The 23216-nt window shown below is 46.7% G+C and overlaps 1 protein-coding gene and 1 pseudogene across 1 annotated transcript in view; both read right to left on the reverse strand.

The window, feature by feature from the left end:
* Window positions 1–1114: 1114 nt before the first annotated feature.
* The window catches only part of CCDC92B (coiled-coil domain containing 92B), a 31474-nt gene continuing 9372 nt past the window's right edge, over window positions 1115–23216 (reverse strand). The window contains exons 3-4 of the mRNA XM_053367746.1: window positions 11107–11154; window positions 1115–3443 (exon numbers count right to left, since the gene is read on the reverse strand). Of these exons, the coding sequence (XP_053223721.1) occupies window positions 2680–3443; window positions 11107–11154 (812 nt within the window). The 3' untranslated portion in view covers window positions 1115–2679. The remainder of the gene's footprint in view (window positions 3444–11106; window positions 11155–23216) is intronic.
* On the reverse strand, window positions 3428–3533 carry LOC128403251 (uncharacterized; annotated as a pseudogene).

Consider the following 23216-nt stretch of genomic DNA (forward strand, 5'->3'; position numbering starts at 1 on the left):
AAGCTAAACTTACACACCATACATATTAAGCACCTCCCCACCCACCCTAAGAATCCTGGGAACTGTGGTTTGCTAAGGGCGCTGGGAGTTGTAGATTTGCGAGGTGTGAACTATAGTTCCAAGGATTCTTTGCGGAGAGCAAATGTGATTTCCGTGCATGGTGTGTATACAGCAAAGCTCATGAGCATGGACACGGACGGATGCGTATTTTTAGACCTCGGTGGCTTTCCCAGAACTCCTGAATTCCTGAATTCCAAGCCATACCCTTTCAACCGTCTTGATTGTCATTCAGCGGCCCGTCTTCTGCCTCAAAAGGTAAAGCCATCTGTCGACGAGAATTTGGAACCAAACGTCTCCGTCTCAGAACTCCATGGAAGATGGTGGAGTTCTAGCCTAGACTGAGGTTGGTTGATTTCGCCCCGTTCACTCCACTTCAGTGAACAGGTTGCTGTGCAATTTTTTTGTCTCTTCCTATACATGGCTGCATTGCAGGGGGTTGGACTAGATGGCCCTTAGGGTCCCAACTCTACAGTTCTATGATTCTATGCGAGCATATCCAACCCCTCCCCTTCACCATTATGCTGGATAGGCTTTCAGCACCCTAACTTGGAGGCCAACCAAGGCTGGAAAAATCCCCAGTCCTTCATGATTTGGGTCCCCAAACATATTTTTTAAAGACAAAAACCAAAAACCTGAATTATTCCTCTTGGGCAGGTCAGTACTCAAATTATTGGAGCGGGAGACAGGAATGCATAAGCTCCACAGTCAACTAAATTCTACTCGGAGTAGAGCCATTGCAATTAACAAATTTAAAGTTAATTACACCCATTCATTCCAATGGATCTGCTCTGAGTACGACTAATGTTGGATGCTTCTGCTGGCTCCCCCTCAGTTTCAGCCAAATCATGGTCCTCTTGTGGTCATCTAGAAATAGTCACCAAAGGCCCCTCTATCATATGAGTACTGAGTAGATACTTTAACTTGAGCTCTTAGTATTGTGATGTTAGAACCTAGGAACTGGAATGCATAGATACATACCCCTGTGGTTATGATTCAGCTTTTGCCCAAGACAAACATTTGTCCAAATTCAAAACTTGGCCCGAAAAGAAAAAAAAGAACCCTAAACCCAGCATTTAAGTTTGGCTTGAAATTCAGATTTCACTTTCAAAATCTCCCCATTTAACACTGGGTGTGCCTAGGAATTAGAAGCATCTTCCCTGCCTGCAGAGTGCAAAAGCAAAGAGAGAAAAAGGAGAAGACCACAGATGGGGAACCGGTGGCCGTCCAGATATTCAGCTCCTATAATCCCCAGTTGATGATCAGGGAGTTGTAGTGCGGCAACATCTGGAGGGTCATAGGGTTCTCAGCCTTGCAGGAGAGACTTAAGACTTAGGACTAATCTACACTGGTGAGTTATAACTACACTGGTGAGTTAAAAATGTGTTATAAAAATGTGACACCAGAGGGCGCCATAGAGCAGCGAACTTTCGCCAATGGGAAATTGCATTGGGAGCTATATTTTTAACAGCATTTTTTATAGCGTTTTCCAGATCAGTGTAGACCCAGCCTTACTTAAATCCCTCCCCAAATACCTCTGAGGATGGATGCCTGCTATCACACCCTGTACTGCACTATGCCCATTGGTACTTGGATTATGGGGGGCAGGGAGATAGAGGGCATAACCTCCTTGGGCAGAACACCCCTCACAATTTTAGACACAGCCTCCCCTGTAGCTTCCAAAAAATAGCCAAGGAGGCAGTCACAGAAGACCAATGGGCTAAAATCTCTCTGGCAGCCCTGTAAGTTAAGCCTGGGTATCCATCACAAATACTTTCCAGGATTTCAACTCTGGTGTTATACTGTTCTCCTATACTTAAGCAGAACAATGGTCACCATTCATGTTTATGTTTTCTAGAGTTGCACTTTGTTGTCCAACCCCTCGTCGTGCGACCCCCCAAAGGAGGTGGATTGAATGCTACTTTCTTAAAAGAATACCCTGCTCTAGATACTCCCCCAAAACCTACTCCCTCCCCAGCAAATCCCATCAAAGCCCCCTCCCCAAACACTCTCCCATAACCAGCCTCTGAGGCCACCTTCTCTTTGAGCCAAAGGTATCGCAACTAGTGCTGAAACGGAAAAGAAAATCACACCCATTTAAGATGGGATGAATCGTACACATTCAGAAGAGTCAAAAACCCAGCTGCCAGCACCGAAGGATCAGTTTTTGCCGCTGACGCAGAGATTTCAGACAGCAGGCTTTCGAAGCTGATGTCAGAATTCGAAACGGGAAAACTAAAAAAGCAAACAAACGCAAAAAGCTGTTAATCTGAAGGCACGGAAACTTCAGGTTCAGTTCCTCGATCCTCTTTACCGAGACGTTGTGCAGTGCTTGTTGAGCGGTGTGGTGGCTACATTCACTGCGGCTCCGACCGCAACATCCAAAACCACTCCAGCCTTGGCAGTTCCGCTGTTGTGGACGCCGTTCCCAACTTGGTAGACAAAATGGTGGCACCTACGAGGCCCCACAGCACTTCCCCTCTAGACTACCTCTAATTTAGGGATGTACTTGAAAAGATCGCCCCCCCTCCCCAGTGTGACCTCTTAAGAAAAGCAATTTCAAAATGGCTGCATGTGTTTCCCCCCTTTTCTATCATATCTCTCTCGCTTGCCTGCCCCCTTTTAGTCAACATCTTTCGAAGTTTGGGGGCTGGGGCTGCTTCGCTTGCGCTGCTCCCCTTTGGAAGACGGCCGTGGCTTGCCCAAAGTCCTGGCGCCTCCGGAAGCTTCCGTTGGCTCCGAGGAGGCCTGCCGGGCGGACGACCTCATCCGGCTGCCTTTGGGGTCACTTTGGTCGGCGGCCGCCTTAGCGGACAAGGCCGAGGCTTTGTGATGCTCCGCTCTCTGGCGGTGAGGTGGCGTGTGGTGCCGTTTCATGTACAGGAAAAGCGCCGGGTCGGGCATGGGCTCGACGTCTTCGAAGCTGCTCAGCCGGTCGCGAGACGGAGGCTCCTTGAAGGCCCCCCTGCTGTGGAAGTTGCTGGAAGCCTGCCGGCGAGTGTGGGACTTCTGCGTCCGTTTCTTGGGCCTCGCCTCGCCGCAGGGCGGAGGGAGGAAAGGTTTCTCAGGGGGCATCTCAGGCAGGGCCTTCCCGCTCTGCCGGGAACTGTGGAGCTTCTGTTTGGTGGCGTGGAGCTGGAAGGAGAGGTAGGCAGCCGCCTCCGTCTGCTTCTGCAGCTCTGTGTTGAGGATGGTCACCCGGTGGCTCCTTCTCTTCAGTTCCTCCAGGAATTTCCTCTCTTTGTTCCTCAGGTTGGAGCGGAGGGCAGCCACCAAGCTCTCCTTGTGCCTCAGCTCCTTGCGCAGCTCCACGTTGTTCATCTCCTTCTCCTGCAGCTGGGCTTCCATGATCTTGCACTTCTCCTCCAGCTCCTGGTCAATGATGTCTACAAATAGAGAACATATCAAGATATTAAACTGAGAAGAACAGATACTACACTTGATCTTAGCCAAAAGGAAGTTCAAGGAGAAGGAAGGCAAGTTCTACCACACGTGGTGGACGTGCAAGACAACAAAAGCATTCCTGGAAATGATATATATACAGTGGTACCTCGGGTTAAGAACTTAATTCGTTCTGGAGGTCCGTTCTTAACCTGAAACTGTTCTTAACCTGAGGTACCACTTTAGCTAATGGGGCCTTCTGCTGCAGCCGTGCCGCTGTAGCACGATTTCTGTTCTCAACCTGAAGTAAAGTTCTTAACCTGAGGTAATATTTATGGGTTAGCGGAGTCTGTAACCTGAAGTGTCTGTAACCTGAAGTGTCTGTAACTATATATCCAGGTACCACTGGATATATAGGTACCACCAGGTAACTATATATCCAGGTACCACTGGATATATAATGAGTTGGAAAAAAAAAGTTTAAAATAACATTTCTGGGGAAAACCAGAGGCTTTTTGACTAGGAATTTTAGGTGCAGAGATACCAAAGGAGCAGAAATGATTGTTTATGTATGCGACAACAGCAGCACGGACACTACTGGCTCGGAGATGGAAAGAAGATAAAGTCCCGATCAGAGACGAATGGCTGATGAAGATGATGGACTATGGTGAAATGGCAAAATTGACCGGGAAAATCAGAAACCAGGAAGAGAGGAACTTTAATAAGGAATGGGGGGAAATTACAATTTGCTTAAGAGAACATTGTAAGCAAGTAAAAACTTTGGCAGGATTTGAGTAATGCTTGTAATGTACTAAAAACTAAGGTAAAAATGGATTCTTTAAGAAAAATGGAGGAAATATGTGATGCAGTAGGAAAAGATTGAAAATGGAAACCATGGAAGGGTGGAGGGGAGTCTAAGGATTCAGGGAATCCTAAATGCTGGTGATGATGTCTAATGTTTGAATTTAAATGCATAGTGTAAAACTGAATAAAAAAGATTTTCAAAAGAAAAAAGAAAAAGGTCTACATTCAAGAGAAAGAGAGAGGCTTTTGGGCTTTCTTTTTCTTAACTGAGATTTTTCAAGTGGACAAAAACAAGGGCAGACGAGATGCAGAAGACGTAACTGTGAACTTAGTCCCGGTGCTACTTGTGGATGCACAGAAGAAACAGAAAACCCAAACAATCATGAACAGGGAGGGGGGCAGCTCCTGAAGGCTGAGCCCCTTTTGGGGGGGAGGGGTCCCCAAATATATTTGGGCTATAGAAATATTTTTAAGTGAAATGAAAATAAATAATGGTCTACTGAGGGCACATCCGCACTTTTGCTTTGAAAAGCATGGGGCTGAGCGGTTTTCTGCTTGACCCACACTTTCTAGATATGGGTCCAAGGAGTTTCCCCTTGCCCCACTCCTTTCCCTGGGAAAACCTGATCTTTAGTGTGGAATCAGAGAAAATATCCACCTGGAGAAAACACATTTTGCTCCATTTGATCACTGTAAAGAGCAGTTTTACCCAGGGGGAAGCAGACGGACAAGGGGAAGTGTGGATGAGCCCTGAGACTCTTCAAGATGTCCTCAGGGGAATCATAGTATTGCAGGGACCCCAAGGGTGCTTAGCCCAGCCCCCTGCAATTTCCAATGTGGGATGAAAATGTAAGAACCATGGATGGGGTTGAGGTTGGACTAGATGTTCTCTCAAGTTGCCCTCCAACTCAAGGATTCTAGAAGACTGAACACTGAAGATTCTAGAACATTGAAGATTAACAACAGCAACAACATCCCAGCCATCTCACTTGGTTGCCCCATTCACTCTGGGAGGCTTCCAACAAATATAAAAGCATAATAAAACCTCAAACATTAAAAGCTTTCCTATACAGGGCTGACTTCAGATGTGTTCTATACGTCAGATAGTTGTTTATCTCCTTGACATCCGATGGGAGGGCATTCCACAGGGAAGGCAACACTGCGAAAAAGGCCCTTTGCCTGGATCCCTGTAACCTCACTTCTTGCAGTGAGGGAACCACCAGAAGGCCCTCAGAGGTGGAACTTCAGTGTCCGAACAATGGACAACAGTCCAAAGAACAGAGGCTGAACAATGGAGTTGGAGCCACCTCTTTAGGTTTACAAGGACAAGGCCATTTAGGGCTTTAAAGGTCAGCACCAACACTTAGAATTGTGCTCGGAAATGTACTGGGAGCCAGTGCAGATCCTTTAGGACTCGTGTTCTATGGTCCCGGCGGCCGCTCCCAGTCATCAGTCCAGCTGCTACATTCTGGATTAGTTGCAGTTTCCGAGTCACCTTCAAAGGTAGCATTTCAGTAGTCCAAGCAGAAGATAGCCAGAGCATGTACCACTCTGGCGAGACAACGCACAGGCAGGTAGGGTCTCAGCCGGCCTACCAAATGGAGCTGGTTGACAGCCACCCTGGACACAGAATGGGTTTTCTGTCAATGTAGGCTGAAAAGCATGTGCTCTATCACCCTTTTCACTGCCCGATGACACAGTTTTTGGAGGAACGACTCCCTACAGATAGCTCCACAAGCTCAGTGCCTGGTGGGTAGTGGTCTTGTTGATCTTTGCCATGGACCTGTTTTGGCTTGCCAGACTGAAAAACCAGGACTGGCCCAGGCAAAAGACAGCTGGAGCGCACAGATCTGGTATGCCTGCAGGATGATATCCAGTCTCCACAGAAGAAGAAGAAGAAGAAGAAGAAGAAGAAGAAGAAGAAGAAGAAGAAGAAGAAGGCACTTTGCTTCCACTTCCAGCTTTCTTTGTAAATGCCTGCTAACACACCTCTCAGACGCTGTAATGCAAAGACATCCTCGCCAAAGGATTAGCCATGCAAAAACCTGTCCAGAGGGCGTTCCAGTTTGTGGATTCTTTTCATTATTATTAATATTATTATTATTATTTCAACCCTTCTCCTACACAGAATTGCTTCCCAGCATTGCCTCTTCAGAGGCTTACAAGGAGCTCTTTGAGAGATGTGGATGTACACAAGGTGTCAAGGGGGAAGCAATGATTTGACTCATCATCAGTTTATTGTCCTATAAGATGTTGGGATAGCGAAAGCTGACATAGGCAAAGAATCCATAGGATGGGAGGCGGGCTCTCGTGTGGAATAGGGTTGCTCGTGAGTCAGTTGCTTGCAGATCGGAGGATGCTGAGGAGGAAATGAATTTGCTGCTCTTGCCCTGCTCTTCCCCTGTCACCTCGCTTGCCCTCTTCTAGTTAGGAGTTTAGAGAGCAATGAGTCATTCTGATATCCCATGTTGTCATGCACAGTCCTCACCTAGCCCAGGGATGGGGATCTGTGGTCCTCCAGAAGGTTCTGGGGCTACAACTGCCATCCCACCCTCCTGCTGACCATTGGCTAGGTGCCACAGACCGGTTGGGTGCAGAGGAATGGTGGGAGCAGTCAGATGGGGGACCCCCAAGAGAAGAAGGCTCAGAGCCTGGGGAGCGGTGGTGGAACAACAGTGAGTGGTCAGAGGGAGAAGACTGGGAACAGGAGGTGTCGGAAGCTGAAGAGGTAGCAGAGCTTAGTGAGCGGGGAGGGTCTGTGGCAGAGAGAAGTCCAGAGTCAGAAGCTGAAGCAGGAGAGTGGGAGGAGGCCAAGAGGCAGAGATGAGTCTGGCTGGTGAAGAGGCATGGGTGTCTCCTCCTGCTGCTGCAACAAGCTCCCTTCCCCGCTGGTCTTCCAGTACCAGGAGAGGCATGAAGAGGGCGGAGGAGAAATTAGCTCCATGTAGGCGCAGTCTAAGATTGCTTGGGGAAAACCCTGGAGAGGAGGGGACTTAGGCAGCTGCGGGGAGGCAGAGACCTTCCGTCTCAGCAACTGCTTCATGGGGAAAAGACCTGCCGGACATATGTTGCTGTGTTCATTAGGCCCGACACACCTGTGCAGATCTTGCTTTTGCTAATAAAGAGTTAACGCCAACTGGCTCAGTGTGGTTTCCTGCTGGCTCGCTCCTGTCACCATCCTGGGGTTGCTGGATATCGGAGAATCCAGCAACATCTGGTTATACATCCGATATAAAGGTAAAGGGTAAAGGGACCCCTGACCATTAGGTCCAGTTGTGGCCGACTCTGGGGTTGTGGCGCTCATCTCGCTTTATTGGCCGAGGGAGCCGGCATACAGCTTCCGGTTCATGTGGCCAGCATAACTAAGCCACTTCTGGCGAACCAGAGCAGCGCACGGAAACACCGTTTACCTTCCCGCCGGAGCGGTGCCTATTTATCTACTTGCACTTTGACGTGCTTTTGAACTGCTAGGTTGGCAGGAGCTGGGACGGAGCAACGGGAGCTCACCCCGTCGCGGGGATTCGAACCGCCAACCTTCTGCTCAGCAAGTCTGATCGGCAAGTCTGTGGTTTAACCCACAGCACCACCCGTGTCCCCGATAAAGCGGGATATCAAATCCAAAAAACTCTTTTGCATAGTCTTAAATGAGCCAGACATTTGCATGTGCTGGTGGGACTGAACAACCTCCATATTTGCCTAGAATCATAGATTTGTAGAGTTGGAAGGGGCTGGGGTGTGTGTGTCCTCTAGTCCATCTGTCTGCAGGGTAGCACTCTTTTGCCCAATGTGGGGCTTGAACCCACAACCCTAAGATGAAGAGTTCCATGCTCTTCTGATGGAAATAAATAAAATCGTGCCATATCACAAAGAAACGGTCATTCAAGCTCTGCTCTTTGGATACTTTTAGTGACTTTCTTTTCCAGAAAGGCAGTTATCAAAGGCAGGTTTCTGAGGGCTGGCTGAGGTTGGTGGGGCTGCCCTTGGTGACCCCTAATGGGCTGACTTCTGCTTTATCTGAACCTACAAAGGGCAGCTGAGGACATCAAGGCGCACCGGATACGTTTCGCTCAGTGCTGTTTCCTCCTCCAGGGTGTGGCAGAGAAGGAGGAGAGGCTTTTTTCGGAATCGGCCACTCGCTTCTCTGCGTTTGCCTTCCACCAGCATTCCATTCGCCTGAGACTTCCTGCTGCCGTCTACGCCTCAAACGCCTTTGTTGTGCCACTTGCAGCCTCGCCTTTTGCCTCCAGGGCCAAGGCGAGGCCGCCAGACGCTCTGCAGCACCACCTCGCTGTGATAAAAGAGCTGCTCCTGGCGATAAAGATCTTGGGACCTTTTCTCTCTCCCCTTCATCACTCGGCAGCAAAGGCTGCAGGACTACAATTCCCATCATCCCTGACCACTGGTCCTGCTAGCTAGGGATGATGGGAGCTGTAGTCCAAAAACAGCTGGAGACCCAACTTTGGGAAACACGACACTGAGCTAGATAGAACTACGGTCAGATATAAGGCAGCTTCCTGTCCTCCTATTGGTGGCTTTGTCACTTGACCACGAAGGCCACTGCTGGTTTGGGGTTTAAGCAATCACTAAATCATAGAATCGTGGAGTTGGGACCTCCTGAGGGTCATCTAGTCCAACCCCCTGAAATACAGGAATCTCAGCTAAAGCATCCATGGCAGATGGCCATCCAAACTCTGCTTTAAAACCTCCAAGGAAGGAGAGTCCACAATCTCCCAAGGGAGTCAAACAGCTCTTACTGTCAGACATAGGTGCCAACTCCCAGGGGCTGATGTAGTTGAATATTTTTCTGGAGGGGGTTGAGCCCCCTCAATATTCAGAGGATGTTGCCCCCCCCAAATCCTCTAGAGAAGCTGGCACCTCTTGCTGTAAGAAAGTTCTTCCAGATGTTCTCCTTTCTTGTAACTTGAAGTCCTGGGTTAAAGTCCTACCGCCCAGAGCTGGAGAAAACAAGGAGGCGCCATCTTCCATGTGACAGCCTGTTAGATATTTGAAGATGCATATACAAATGTAAGAAAGAGAGAGAGAGAGAGAGAGAGAGAGAGAGAGTCGGATACTCTAATGATCACACCGATCCTGGGCAAGAAATACGGGCGATGTGCAAATAATGAATGTCATGGAATCCAATCTGGACCACTGATCCAAACATCTTGACTTCTTTTTCCTGTGCACCCATGCAGTGGGAAGCGGTGAGGAAAAAAGGCTTCTGAGTACCTGATGCCAGCTTGTTGAGTCTGAAGACTTTCAAACAATACCCGTAAACATCATTGGTAAAGAGCGAAACTAGGCCAGGCCAGAAACCAAGACGGCAAAGCGGAATAATAGTGGAATCCTTGGGAACTGTTCCAAGCCTAGAAGGGAACGCCAATCACACGCTCACTCAGCACCCTCTGCTGGCCGCACTGTCGCTAAGAATTAGGACTGGGTCGAAAAGCATTCACCCCTGGGAGAGCTGGGGAAATGAAACTATTTTCAAGGCCTTGGGTTTTAGCCAGGGCTTTTTTTCCCCAGCTGGAACTCAGTTCTGGCACCTCTCATGTGGGTGCCATTGTCATTATAAGAGAACAGGGGAGGAGTTCACGGTGAGTTCTGGCACCTCTTTTTCTAGAAAAAAATAGCACTGGTTTTAGCCAAAGCTAGTCCTACTCAAGAGTGACGCGGGTGGCGCTGTTGGTTAAACCACAGAGCCTAGGACTTGCCGATCAGAAGGTTGGCAGTTTGAATCCCTGCAACGGGGTGAGCTCCTGTTGCTCGGTCCCTACTCCTGACAATGTAGCAGTTTGAAAGTGCGTCAAAGCGCAAGTAGATAAATAGGTACCACTCCGGCGGGAAGGTAAACGGTGTTTCCGTGCGCTGCTCTGGTTCGCCAGAAGCGGCTTAGTCATGCTGGCCACATGACCCGGAAGCTGTACGCCAGCTCCCTCGGCCAATAAAGTGAGATGAGCGCCGCAACCCCAGAGTCGGCCACAACTGGACCTAATGGTCAGGGGTCCCTTTACCTTTTTGTCCTACTCAGAGCAGGCCCATTGAAAGGGATTTTTTATTTTATTCATCTCTCATTTTTCTCCCAGTGCAGGATGCAAAGTGGATCTTAGCATGAAACAGATACAAGGAAGAACATGCAATAAATATAGAGGTTTAAAAAATAGCAAATAAGTAGTTGTATCTCGGAAGTTGAATGCCTTGCGAGTCAAACGTTTGGCTCCTGAATGCCGCAAACCCGGAAGTGAGCGTTCCGGTTTACGAACGTTCTTTGGAATGTTCTTTGGAATCCAAACATCCGATGGGCCTTCCACGGCTTCCTGCAGCCAATCGGAAGCCGCGCCCAGGTTTCCGAAAGTTTTGGAAGCCGAATGGATTCCGTTCAACTTCCGAGGTATGACTGTAGCCCTATCAAAAACTGCACTGGAAACACTTAACAACATTTAAAAGCGTACACACACAAAAAGACAACAGCTAGCTAGGGGCCAAAGGCTCATTGGTACAAAAAAGGCTTTGTCTGGTGGTGGAAGGAAAACAGGGATGAGACCAGCCTGGTCTCCTGTAGAAGGTTAAAACACATTATTAAAGTTTATATATGCGTGTGTGTGTGTGTGTGTGTGTGTGTGTGTATATATATATATATATAAAAAGAATTAGCACCGTGACCTCTGAGGGGCAGTGGCTTTCGAGGGAGTCAGGCAGAGAGGCATCTTTTCTCACCTCCTGCTACCAAACCCTTTTAACCGGAGAGTCCCGGTTTTGAAACTGGGACAGAGCTATACAAATGCCTCGCCTGCTTTTTGAATCATAGATGAAGAGTCTCATGCTTTTAAGAACATCTCACCCACAAAGGGGGCTTCCTCTTACCTTGCTGACTGGCTTCCAGTTCCTTTGTTTCAAGATCATGAGTCAATTCTAGAAGAAGAAAAGAGATCATAAGAACACAGAAACGTAAGAGAAGCCTGATGGCTCAGTTCAATAACCTGTCTAGCGTAGCACCCCGCTCTCACAGTGGCCAACCAGATGGGATTCGTGAACTACGAACCCCGAAATCTGGGATCCCCTCCAACTTCGTGCCAAAGTTTTGCAGTTGTTTTGCAGAGTTTGCAGCAAAAAACCCCCACCCCCATGTTTTGCAATGTAACCACTCTGGGTGGCTCCCAACAAAATATTTTTTAAAAAATTAAAATGAAGAAACACATTGGAAAACAAAAAGAAACAACAGTGCTTGCTTTAAAGCATAGAATGCAACCACTTTATAATATGATCATGGGACATCCAGAAAGTATTTCTTTTGGGTGGGGTGTGTATGTGTGTGTTATTGGGTTCTTGTTTTTATTTTGATCATATATACGGTACATTTTGGTTTTTATGTTGATCTTTTCTGTGAACCGCTCTGAGACCTCTGGGTATAGGGCGGTATATAAATTCTATTATTATTATTATTATTATTATTAAGCAATGCAACTACATAAGAATATGAATCACTCCCAAAATATAATTATAAATGAGCCTCTTACATATGTGCCTCAAGTATGTACATAAACAAAGTCATTGAGAGGTGTGAGCTTGCATTTGCTGGGCAATCTCATTTATTTTAGGTCTAATTTGAGCCTAGCAAACTCTCAACTCCGCACCAACACAAAGAGACCTTTCTCTTTACTGATCTTTCACATTTGTCTGAGTTGAAAATCCCTGTTCAGAAACAAGATGTTGTGGGGAACTGCAGAAGAATAGCCAATGCTCTTGAAATGTTTAAATGTTTCTTCTTCTTCTTCTTCTTCTTCTTCTTCTTCTTCTTCTTCTTCTTCTTCTTCTTCTTCTTCTTCTTCTTTTTTCCTCCCCATTTTATTTATTTATTAACGTTCTTATGTTACATATGCATACATTGTCATATTACATTACAGGGCTTATTATAATATAATTTCCAACATGTATACAAAGTTTATATACAAAATTTATATACCTAAAGAAAGAAAAGAAAGAACAAAGACAAAAAGCTATTCCAAAATCATATATGCAACAACACTACAGACTTTCTGTCAATCCCGTTGTATATTCCTTTTTTACAAATGAATGTACTCTTATTATTGTATATTTATTTACATTTTATCTAATACATTCCCATATCAATGTGTACCCTTAATCTTATTTCTCAACTCAATTTCTCTCCAATGTCAATTGACGTTGAAATGTTGAAATGTTTCTTTGATTTCCCCTTGAATTTTCCTGCCACATTTGCCATCCTCTCCTGCCACACCAGCGTAGCACTCATTGAGAACCACTGCTCTAACCACTACGCCACACTGCCAAATAGCAAGGTCCAAGCTGAAGTGGCGAGGCCAAAGGGATCACCCTTCCAGATCTGCTCCTGCGCCCTGAGTGCCTTGGATTTCATGCTGCCAGATTCCAAATCAAACTCAAATGCCGGCTGTGCAATTTGAAGGCCGTTTCGGCCTGATTAACTCCGAGAAGCTGAGGCAGGCCCAGAAGTGGGGCAGAAATGCATGCTGGGAGAACACTCAGTCTATCTCCTTCCTCTCTTGTAAAACCAGGCCAGCCCCAGAGGTGGTTGCATTAGAAGGGCAAACAGCACTTTGCTTGGCAGTAAAGCGTGAATCCCAGCGCACTCCACGCCAGACTTGGAAACCAATCCTTTTTCGGATGCCGGTTTCTCTGTGTGATGCAACAAACCCAGTTAAATTTCCAGGGAAATTCCAAATGGCGCTCTGTTCTGGCAGTGCGGCCAACCGTGTTCAATTAAACATGGTGTTTGTGCCCTTTGATTGGACCTTAATGGCACAATCCTATGTAGAGACATGAATAGGGCGCAGGAACAGGTCAATGAGATTTACTCCACTGTAAGTGCATATCTTGAGAGTCCCATGGACTGCAAGAAGATCAAACCTATCCATTCTTAAGGAAATCAACCCTGAGTGCTCACTGGATGGACAGATCCTGAAGCTGAGGCTCCAATACTTTGGCCACCTCATGAGAAGAGAAGACTCCCTGGAAAAGACCCTGATGCTGGGAAAGATGGAGGGCACAAGGAGAAGGGGACGACAAAGGACGAGATGGTTGGATAGTGTTCTCGAAGCTACCAGCATGAGTTTGACCAAACTGCGGGAGGCAGTGGAAGACAGAAGTGCCTGGCGTGCTCTGGTCCAGAGGGTCACGAAGAGTCGGACACGACTAAACGACTAAACAACAACAAAGTGCATATCAGATTGCAGCCTTCTGTCAAGGCTCTGTCAAGGCTATGGGAAGGCTATTCCTTCCCTGGTTGCAACAAGAGAAGAGACAACAAGGTAGAGTCCCTTTTAATGAGTTTTATCCAATCCCAATAGCGAGAGACAAAAGAACGCAACAAGCCTTAACAATGGCGTTGCTCCAAACTGGGTTCCTCCTCCCTCCTTCGTAGCAACAGCACTTTCCCTTATGGTGGCCACCTGTGGTCAAATGTCTCTGATTCCGTTGTTCCTGCACCTTTAATGAACGCCGAGTTCTGGGGGAAGGGGGATCAGAAATACTCTCCAGTGACAATGTGTCAGGTGGTTCCCCTTCCACATCTCCCCCCTTCTTCTAACACTTCCCAACTCTTCTGTTCACCTGTCTCTGAGCTGTGACTTCCCTCAAACTCCTCAAAGCCCTGCTTGAACTCCAATTCAAGACTGCATTACTCTTCTTCAGCAGCGTCAGGAGAAGCGGGGGGGGGGGCACGATCCCCACCATTCCTCCTCCTCTCTCTCGCCCCCTCTCGAGTCCAATCCCTGACACCTTCATTTGCCACCAGGAGCAAGCCCCTCAACTGATTGGTAGGAATGCTCTATTGAAAAGAAGAGAACTAATGGTCTTGATGTCTACCAGCTCCATCTGGTACGCAGGCTGAGATCCTACCTGCCTGCAGACTGTCTCGCCAGAGTGGTGCATGCTCTGGTTATCTTAAACTGTGGCTCCCAGAACTAGACACAGTACCTTGGTTTACGAACTTAATCCATTCTGGAAGTCTGTTCTTAAACCAAAACCATTCTTAAACTGAGGCGTGCTTTCCCTAATGTTTTTTTTTAATTAAATATTTATTAGCATTTTCAAGAAACAAACAAGAACAAAAAATAAACAGAACAAAAGAAAAATACAACAATACATAACAAAATTAAACAACAAAAGAAAAATAGAAAAAACACATAAAGTTACTAATACTTATTGTTCTTAACCTTATTTCTCAGACCTCCTCACACCTCCCCTTCTTGTATTCCAATTTAAATTGTCAGTTCAGCAAGTCCTTAACTTATTTCTTTACCTTAACTTATACATTTATTCTAACATACCATTTTTTACATTGCTTCTTTTTTCCATTTCCTCCATTTATTTTTAACAATCTTATTTTCAATTAATTTAAAAAAGAAGAAACCAATTTTACCTTGTTAAAAACACACATCAATACTTATACCTCATTGGTTATTCTTAAACCTTTTTCCTAAAGTCGACCAAAATTTCCCTTCCACGATTTACCCAATTTCCTTACCACTAATTAAAAATAAAAAAAAGAAAACAAATTATCCTTATATGCCCTTTGGATTCCCAACCTCCACCCACCCTTTTCCCGGTTCCAGTCCCCGACCAATGTCCATCAGTCTTTATGTTATTTATTTAGCCTGGAGACCTCACATCTGAGGCCCTTTTATCTCTCTCAGTTCCTTTCTGCCGGTCTCTTTGATGGTCCTTAATGTTGAACCCCAAGTCTCGGAGGGCCTCCGGCCCAGCAGAATCCTTGTTGCTTCCAGCCAGTCTTCCATACTTAAAAGCAAAGCCTATGGGGGGCTCCAACTCTTGTTTCAAATTTCTTACAGATCCAGATGTCCCCAAGGCTCCAGCTTTCACCTTCCGCAGATTTGTAATCCTCAGGTCTTCAGATCTCCTCCAAGGGAGATCTCTCCATTTCCCAGGCTCCCATTCAGACCAGGCTTTCCACATCCAATTTTTATTGTCCTTTTTTATCATCATGTCAGGCCTCATATTGTAACTCTCCTTCAACTCCTGCACATCTCCTACTTCTCCTTCATTTTCTTCAAAAACAGCACCTTGCTCCATTATTTCTGCACTTTCAGTTTCATTTATTTGTTCAGTTAAGTAGGCTTCCTGTTTCAAGTCCTTATCAGGCTCAAAACTGTTGTTTACTGTCCAGTGTAGTAGTGATACCTTTGTAGACATAACATTGTATTCATCTTTCAAGTTTCCCAAGAGAGCGAGTGTTCTGTCCAGTTCTGCTTGGAATTTACGTACTCCAGTCATTTTTGTAATGTAGTATCCCTATTACCCCTCTAGGGGGATTTTAGTTCCTTAATGTTCCTTTCAGCTCAAAACCAAAAGTCCAGTTATTTTGTATCAGCCCTCATTATTTTCAACAAAGTTGTACCAAGTAAACCAGCAAAAACAGCAGAAACAATGTTCTCTTTTTCCAGCTGGCAACTAGCTGACTAGCAGCTCTCTTGACAGCTGTCAAAATCTTCCATGCAGCAGACTTTCTCTTGGGGCGTTCCCGGGTCTCGGGGGGGTGTGAAATTCCAGTCCCCAAATTCTTTTTATCCTCCAGTAAATCCTTATAGTGTCAAAACCGTGAAATCAAGATCTTTTCACTAAAAAACAGGTTCTCTCGACCTTAGTTGCCCAGTCCTTTGCTTTAAATTGTTTACAAAGAGGGGGGGGTGACTTCCTTTTTAGCCCCTTCCCGTTCGTTCCAAATCCAAAATTAAAATTTTTTAACGTTCCAATCTCCGTATTACTCACAGGTTTATATTTTAGAGTCCAGTCGGTCTTGAAAGAAGTTGGCGCTCTCTGTCAATGGCTTGCGGCTTCACTCCGTAGGCGAGGGAGTACTCTCAGCACCACGCCTCACCCTGCCTCCGTTCCGAAGCCTTTAAAAAGGCTCCGTCGCGGATTGGGGGGGCGCAAATGGTGCCCGCCGAGTCTCTGTGTTCACAGGCATCCGCGCCTGTGATTTTAAGGGTCCCCGCTTCGCCGCAGCGGCCAGACCCAGACGCTACGGAGCCGATTCCCTCCGGAGCTCGGAGTGAATCCGCCATTAAACAATGGCGCCAACCCGGAAGTCCGTGCTTTCCCTAATGAGGCCTCCCGCCACAGGTGCCCTTCCACCATTCGGATTCCCTTCTTAGACCGAAGTAAAGTTCTCAAACCAAGACAGTATTTCTGGTTTTGCAGAGTTTGTAAACCAAATCGTTCTTAAACTGGACTGTTCTTAAACCGAGGTACCACTGTACTCTGGGTGTGGTTTGGCTGAAGCAGAATAGAGCAGTATTATGACTTCCCTTGACTTGGATACTAGACTGCTGTTGATGCAGCCTAGAACAGCATTAGCCTTTTTTTGCTGCTGCATCACACTGTTGACTCATGTTAAGCTTGTGGTCCACTAATACCCCTAGATCTCTTTCACATGTACTAGTAAGCCGGAAGCCCCACATCTTATATCCTCCACCAGGGCCAGGGCCTTTTCAGTGATGGCTCCGACCTGGTGGAATGCTATGTCCCATGAGTCTAGGGTCCTTCAGGATTTAACCTCCTTCCATCAGGCCTGTATGACAGAGCTATTCCGCCTGGCCTTTAATTTGAATTCAGCCTGATCTTTTCTTTCCCTTCCCTTCCCTTCCCTCCCCCTCCCCTTTTATGAAGATCACCCACTCTGAGACCCCACAGCTAATTCTCCCCTGGCCTCCTCGCTGGCCCAGGTAGGACTAATTCAGCCAGCTAGCCCTGGTGACTATCTAATGCTTATTAGATGGGTTTTCCCCAAATTGATTTCTGAACTTTGAATTTTATTGTTATTCATGTTTTTATACTGTATTTTATGCTGCTTTTACAATTGTGTTAAATTTGTTGTTAGCCACCCTGAGCCCGGTTTTCTGAACTGGGAAGGGTGGAGTATAAATAAAAAAATATTATTTATTATTATTATCTTATATTTGTGCAGCTGGACATTCCTGCCTTAGTGCAGATCATGGTTTATGACATTCCTGGAGGCAAAGTTGGTGGCACCATAGGCTTCAAGTTGCAAGAAAGGAGATTCCTACTGAACACCAGGAAGTACTTTCTGGTAAGTACTGGTAAGTACTTACTGGTACTTTCTGGTAAGAGCTGTTTGACAGCTAGAGATGGGGCCTGCGCCTTGCACTGTGGGGACTGGTGGGGAGACAAGGCAAGCGAAGTTCACCCCATTAGGTCTTTCCCCAGGATCCTCTTCCTTGGGCTCTCCTGACCCAGGTAGAGACCTTCCCAGCCCACTGGATCCTTCTCAGTGGTCATTTGTTGGTCACTCATCTCCTCTGTCCTGGCCTGGCCAGCTCCTGCTCCACTCAGAGCCTGTGCTATCAGGCTGCTATTCATATCCAGTGTTCTAAACAAAGGACAGAATGAGCATTCTGAAGCCAGCCCTGGAAAAAGCACTGCATTCTTTGACTTGTATGACTCATGCAAGCTTTGCAAATTGAAGTTGCAGTTCAAGCACAATTGCTTCTTCTTTCGCCTGTCTCTTTTCTTCTGTTGCCGATCACAGAGCTGCAAAAAACCAAATGAAACACGGGCTCCTGCAAATCGTTTAGTTGAAACCACATGTCCCAACTGCCTCTGTTAACAGGGGTTTGTTCCAATTTTCTTTTACCTAACATAGGTAGTTGTGCCTGTTTGGTCCCCATTGGGGAAAGACCGGATGGGTACCTTCTTCAGACTGCATCAACGTGAGCTGCAAAAGTCACCACGGAGTTTCCTGCCTGCCCTGTGGTCCCTGGGGTGGAGAACTTTGGAATCACAGAGCTGCGAGCTGCCTCAAAGGTTCACCTATCAGGGATGCTGTTACCAGAAACCCATTGCTCTGGCATCTCTGATAGGTGGCCATTTGGGCTCTGATTATGATGGAGAGTCCACCACATTCAAGGCACTGAACAGCTTGCACCACCAGGAACCTCTTCTAGATTTAAGTCTAAATCGGCATGGCTAAACTGTGGCCCTCCAGATGTGGTTGGATTTCAACTTCCATCAGCCCCAGCCAAACTGGCCACTGTTTGGGGGTGATAGGAGCTGGAGTTCAGCCGAAACTCTGGAGCCATCCTTCCTCACCCCAGCCCTTGTGAGCTCAACTCCACCACGTCTGGCCTAAGGATGGGGTGTGTGTTATTCAATTCAATTCAATTTCAATTGATTTCACGTCCTCATTTTTCCAGCCTTATGTTCGGTTCTCCCCCTTTCTGTCCAATTTCTCTCTGTGTTGTTGTTGTTGTTTAAAAATGAGGACCTCATGACCTCACTAATATATGCATTCATGCACACTTTCCCTAGTATATGCATTTTTGTAAACATTGTTTTATTGCAGAACTTCTATTGGAGAACTTTTGTAAACATTGTTTTATTGCAGAACTTCTATTGGAGAACTTTTGTAAACATTGTTTGGTTGGAGAACTTCGTTGCAAAATTTGGGGAAGTGAGAACATCAAAGGACAGCTGCGTTTTGGTTTGAATTAGGTGGATGTGCCTTTAAATGTCAACTGAATTGAATTTCTTCCCTTTAGCTTGGATGCGCAGAAGTGTTTTGATGCAAAAGCAAGAACCACAGGTGAGTCCAAATCCTGGATCTCCCGTGGTGCCACGTCTATTTTTGTTCCCTAGTCTTTCTTTTCTAATAACTGAGCCTGATAGAACCCTAGAATGGTGGAGTTGGAAGGGACCACAAGGGTCATCTAGTCCAACCCCCTGCAGTGCAGGAATCTTTGGCCCAGCGTGGGGCTGAAGACCACAACCCTGAGGTTAGGAGTCTCATGCTCCACCAACTGAGCTGTCCCAGGCCTTATTTGATGCCTCCAAAATAATTAATGGACTGCCATGAAATTAAGAACAATGGTGGAACAAAATTGGGAGGGGAGGGAAAGCACTTAGGAAAATGAGGAGGCTGAAAAAAGAACAAGAACTGTAATAGTTAATCATTGTCTTTCTTAAAAATAAAATAGTTTTCATATTGACTCTAACCTTCCTTGTTTGAGCATTGTGGTGGATCAATGTTGCTGGAAAACAAACCCCAACACCCCTGGCCATTGGCCATGCAAGCTGGGGCTGATGGAGGTCCAAAAACATCTGGAGGGCCAGAGGTCCCCCACCTTTGTGCTAGTCATTGCTGTGACTTTGAGACAGTGATCAACAGGGCTGAACCTTCACTTCCTCTCCCTCCCCCTCCCCCTCCCCTCCGGATCCTCTGAGAATGAGATCAGTGGCGGAAACATGCAAGTAATGGACTAGGCACAGCAATTTCTGGTAAGCTATTCAGATCTCTCCTGCTATCCTATTGCAAATCAATACGGGCAGCCTTATGCCCACCTCCTCCTGCCTCGTTCCTGCAGCTATTGTAAAACTCTGCAGCATCTCTCTGGCAGAGATGGGCGAATCTGCCGATTCCAGTTTCTCAATTTTCCCCCAACGTTATGTTCAGCTCTCGCCATTTCCACATCAGTTTGTGTTTTTCCAAGAAAACAGAAAGTCCTCATGAAAATCCACTACCATTTCAGTGTGACTCTTTCTCGGCACAGACAGTTTTGTATGCAATTTTAACTAACGTGCAGATTTTTTGAAACTCATAGAATTGTAGTTTGGAGGGACCCCGAGGGTCATCTAGTCGAACCCCCTGTGATGCAGGAATCTCCACTATCTCAAAGCACCCATGACAGACGACAATCCAACCTCTGCTTGAAAACCACCAAAGAAGGAGGGCCCACCAACATTCCACTGTCAAACAGTTCTTCCTGTTTAGTCAGAATCTCTTTGCAACTTGAAGCTGTTGGTTCGAGTCTTACCCTCCAGAGCAGGAGAAAACAAGCTTGCTCTATCCTCTATGTGACAGCCCTTTAGATATTTGAGGATGGCTATCATATCTCCTCTCAGGCTCTTCTTTACCAGACTAAACATAACCCAACTCCCTCAACCGTTCTTCATCAGACTTGGTTTCCAGACTCTTGTTTGGAGGTTCTAGCAGGGGAGCGCAGCTATCGTATACCCTTGACCGAAGAACGGTACACTCCTTCTATCTGGGATGGTCGTCCTCTTCCACCGAGCGCGCAGCTTCGGGAGGGACGCACATGGAGCGGTGAGGGAGGAAGGGGACACCTGCCTAGCCAGCCAGATCAGCCGAATCAACCCTGGCGATCAATGGGGTGACAGATGTCGCAGCCAGATCGCCCTCACATCCTTGGTTTCCAGACTCTTGATCATCTTGGGTGCCCTCCTCTGTATACGTTCCAGCTTGTCAATATCCTTCTTAAATTGTGGTGCCCAGAACAGGACACAGTATTCCAGGTGTGGTCAGACCAAGGCAGAATGAGCGGTACTTTTATTTCTCTCAGTTGGCCCAATCCATTGCCCAATTCTGGCGTTTCATTATCGCTTCAGAAACAAAACCGAACGTTTCAGCTGAGTGTTTTGATGATTAGCGTCTAAAGAAACACATCCTCACGATCCCTTCGTGTGAGACGTCCACTTCTTTTTTGTTCATGCCAATGCTAATTAAGGTTCCCATTTTACCTTCCCAGGACTACAGAAAGAATGGGGTGAGGAGAACTGGAAGCATACATTTCCCGCCTAAATTTAGGCAGGATGGGAGGAGGGCCAAGTTGCGCCTTTCGTATGTCAGGCTCATTCCAAGAAATGACTCATTCCAGTATTGTTAACAGCATTTATCTTCCCACAAGACCTGATACTGGAAATGTGGGGATTACAAAGGACTGGAGAGTTTGGCCCTTTTTCTTTCTGGTGGCTACTCAGGGAACACAATTGTGTTTCAGAAATGACTCACACATGGGTGCAGGATGGGAGTCTTTGGACTCAGAGGCTGACCACAGACATCCAGACCTCTCTATCTGACTCACGGGGGTGTCTCCCTAAGCCGCCCTCCTCAGCCATACCATAGAACTGTAGAACTGGAAGGGATCTTGAGGGTCATCGAGTCCGACCCCCTGCAATCTCAACACACAGTCCCCCACCCAATTTGAAACCATACCAGACCCTGCTTAGCTTTGCAGATGTGCTAGCAGTTTTTTAGCAGCACCCCTTCTCCACAGACCCTACACCTCACCTTTTGCTTCACTAAGATGCGTCCTTGCATTCCGATAATGGGTAGAGGACAGAGGGTGTTGTCTGAGTAAATTAGCATATGTGGCTCCACCCACATTTGCTCCTGGTCCCACCCACCACTGGCATGTGGGCCAGGAAGGATGTCAGAAACGAGATGTGGCCATCTGGCTTAAAAAAATGGGTTCCCCACCCCTGATGTAGAACAAGCTATTGGGTTTATAGCCTTGCCTAGCTTTTGAACCTTGCGGGGCAGGTCTCCTCAGTGGAAGAGGAGGGCAAGCAGGATCCCCTAACTGATCTCCATGCCACCAGGGAGCTGTCTGCCCATTTCCTGCACCTAAAAGACCATGCACAACTTGCACAGCAGCAAGGCAAGCAGAAGCAAATGGGCTGGCATGGGGGTAGCGCATTTGCTGTAACCATGGATCACTAATCCAACCCCCTTTCTAACAGGTTAATGCATTTGAGGCAGAAGGAAGGCATTAAGCAAGTTCAGTCTTCCTTTTATACAAGCCTGCTTTGTTGGTACGATTGTGTCACTGGAAAACAAATATTTTATTTGGCGTTTCCATAAAAAGAAAATGCAGGTGGGCAAGACTCCTGAAGTAAGGGGGAAAACAGAGCGACTTTATTTTGAAGTGTGGTCAAAGTGATACATCTCTTGCCTCTTTTTGGGGGCGGGCGGGAGCAAGTCAATTGAAGGTTTTCTAATGAAACTGGAGCAAAGGAGAGCGGATGGCAGAGGGGAAGCATCCACTCCTGTTTTGGCTTAGTCCTTCTCCTGTACAATACGTAACAAAGCTCTGATTGAAGGTTACAATTTTGAGCAGTGAGGAGTAAGTGTATGCTTAAGTCTTCCAGGCTTAGTTGTTTTCCTTCGCTAAATCGCCCCCAAGATTCCTTTACTTTTTTATTAATTTTTATTAATAAATAAAAATTATTATTATTATTATTATTATTATTATTATTATTATTATTATTTACCACTTACAAGAGAGCAAATGCCTACCTGTGGCTCAGCCAAAAACTGCTGAAGCAACATCACCCACCTTTCCTTGGGACCTGAAGATACCTACCACTGGACAGTAATATATGTTCTCCCTAGGAGCTCTCCTAAGTCCTGAAGTGGCTCACCCTGCCTACTACCTAGAGCAGCAGTTCTAAGTACTGTAGTAAGCAGGTTAAGCCTCTTCAGGACCTCGGAGAGCTCCAGTGGAACTCATACATACATGGTTGTCCAGCGGGTCGTAGAGAAGTCAACCATAAATATGTTTCTACCTCAGGAGCACTCCAAGATCGTGATTTGCTAATATGGTGCCCACGGGACAGAAGTCTTCTCTGGTGTTCACAAGGCCCTGCCCCTCTCAACCTTCTATTGAAATTGAGTGAGTTCAATACACAGGGAGTTTCAAAGTGTAAAGGTAAAGGGACCCCTGGCCATTAGGTCCAGTCGTGACCGACTCTGGGGTTGCGGCGCTCATCTTGCTTTATTGGCCAAGGGAGCCAGCGTACAGTCATGTGGCCAGCATGACTAAGCCACTTCTGGCAAACCAGAGCAGTGCATGGAAACGCCGTATACCTTCCCACCGGAGCGGTACCTATTTATCTACTTGCACTTTAACGTGCTTTCGAATTGCTAGGTTGGCAGGAGCAGGGACCGAGCAACGGGAGCTCACCCCGTTGCGGGAATTCGAACTGCCGACCTTCAGATCGGCAAGTCCTAGGCTCTGTGGTTTAACCCACAGCGCCACCTACTAAAAGATTGATTCTCTTACAGTTGCAGAACAAATATTATGGGGAACCCGCCATCACGCCAGTTCCACAGATGGAAGAAGGTTGAGTGGGCATATGTTGCT

This window comes from Podarcis raffonei, chromosome 15, assembly GCF_027172205.1.
Source record: "Podarcis raffonei isolate rPodRaf1 chromosome 15, rPodRaf1.pri, whole genome shotgun sequence".
NCBI classification, from domain to species: domain Eukaryota; kingdom Metazoa; phylum Chordata; class Lepidosauria; order Squamata; family Lacertidae; genus Podarcis; species Podarcis raffonei.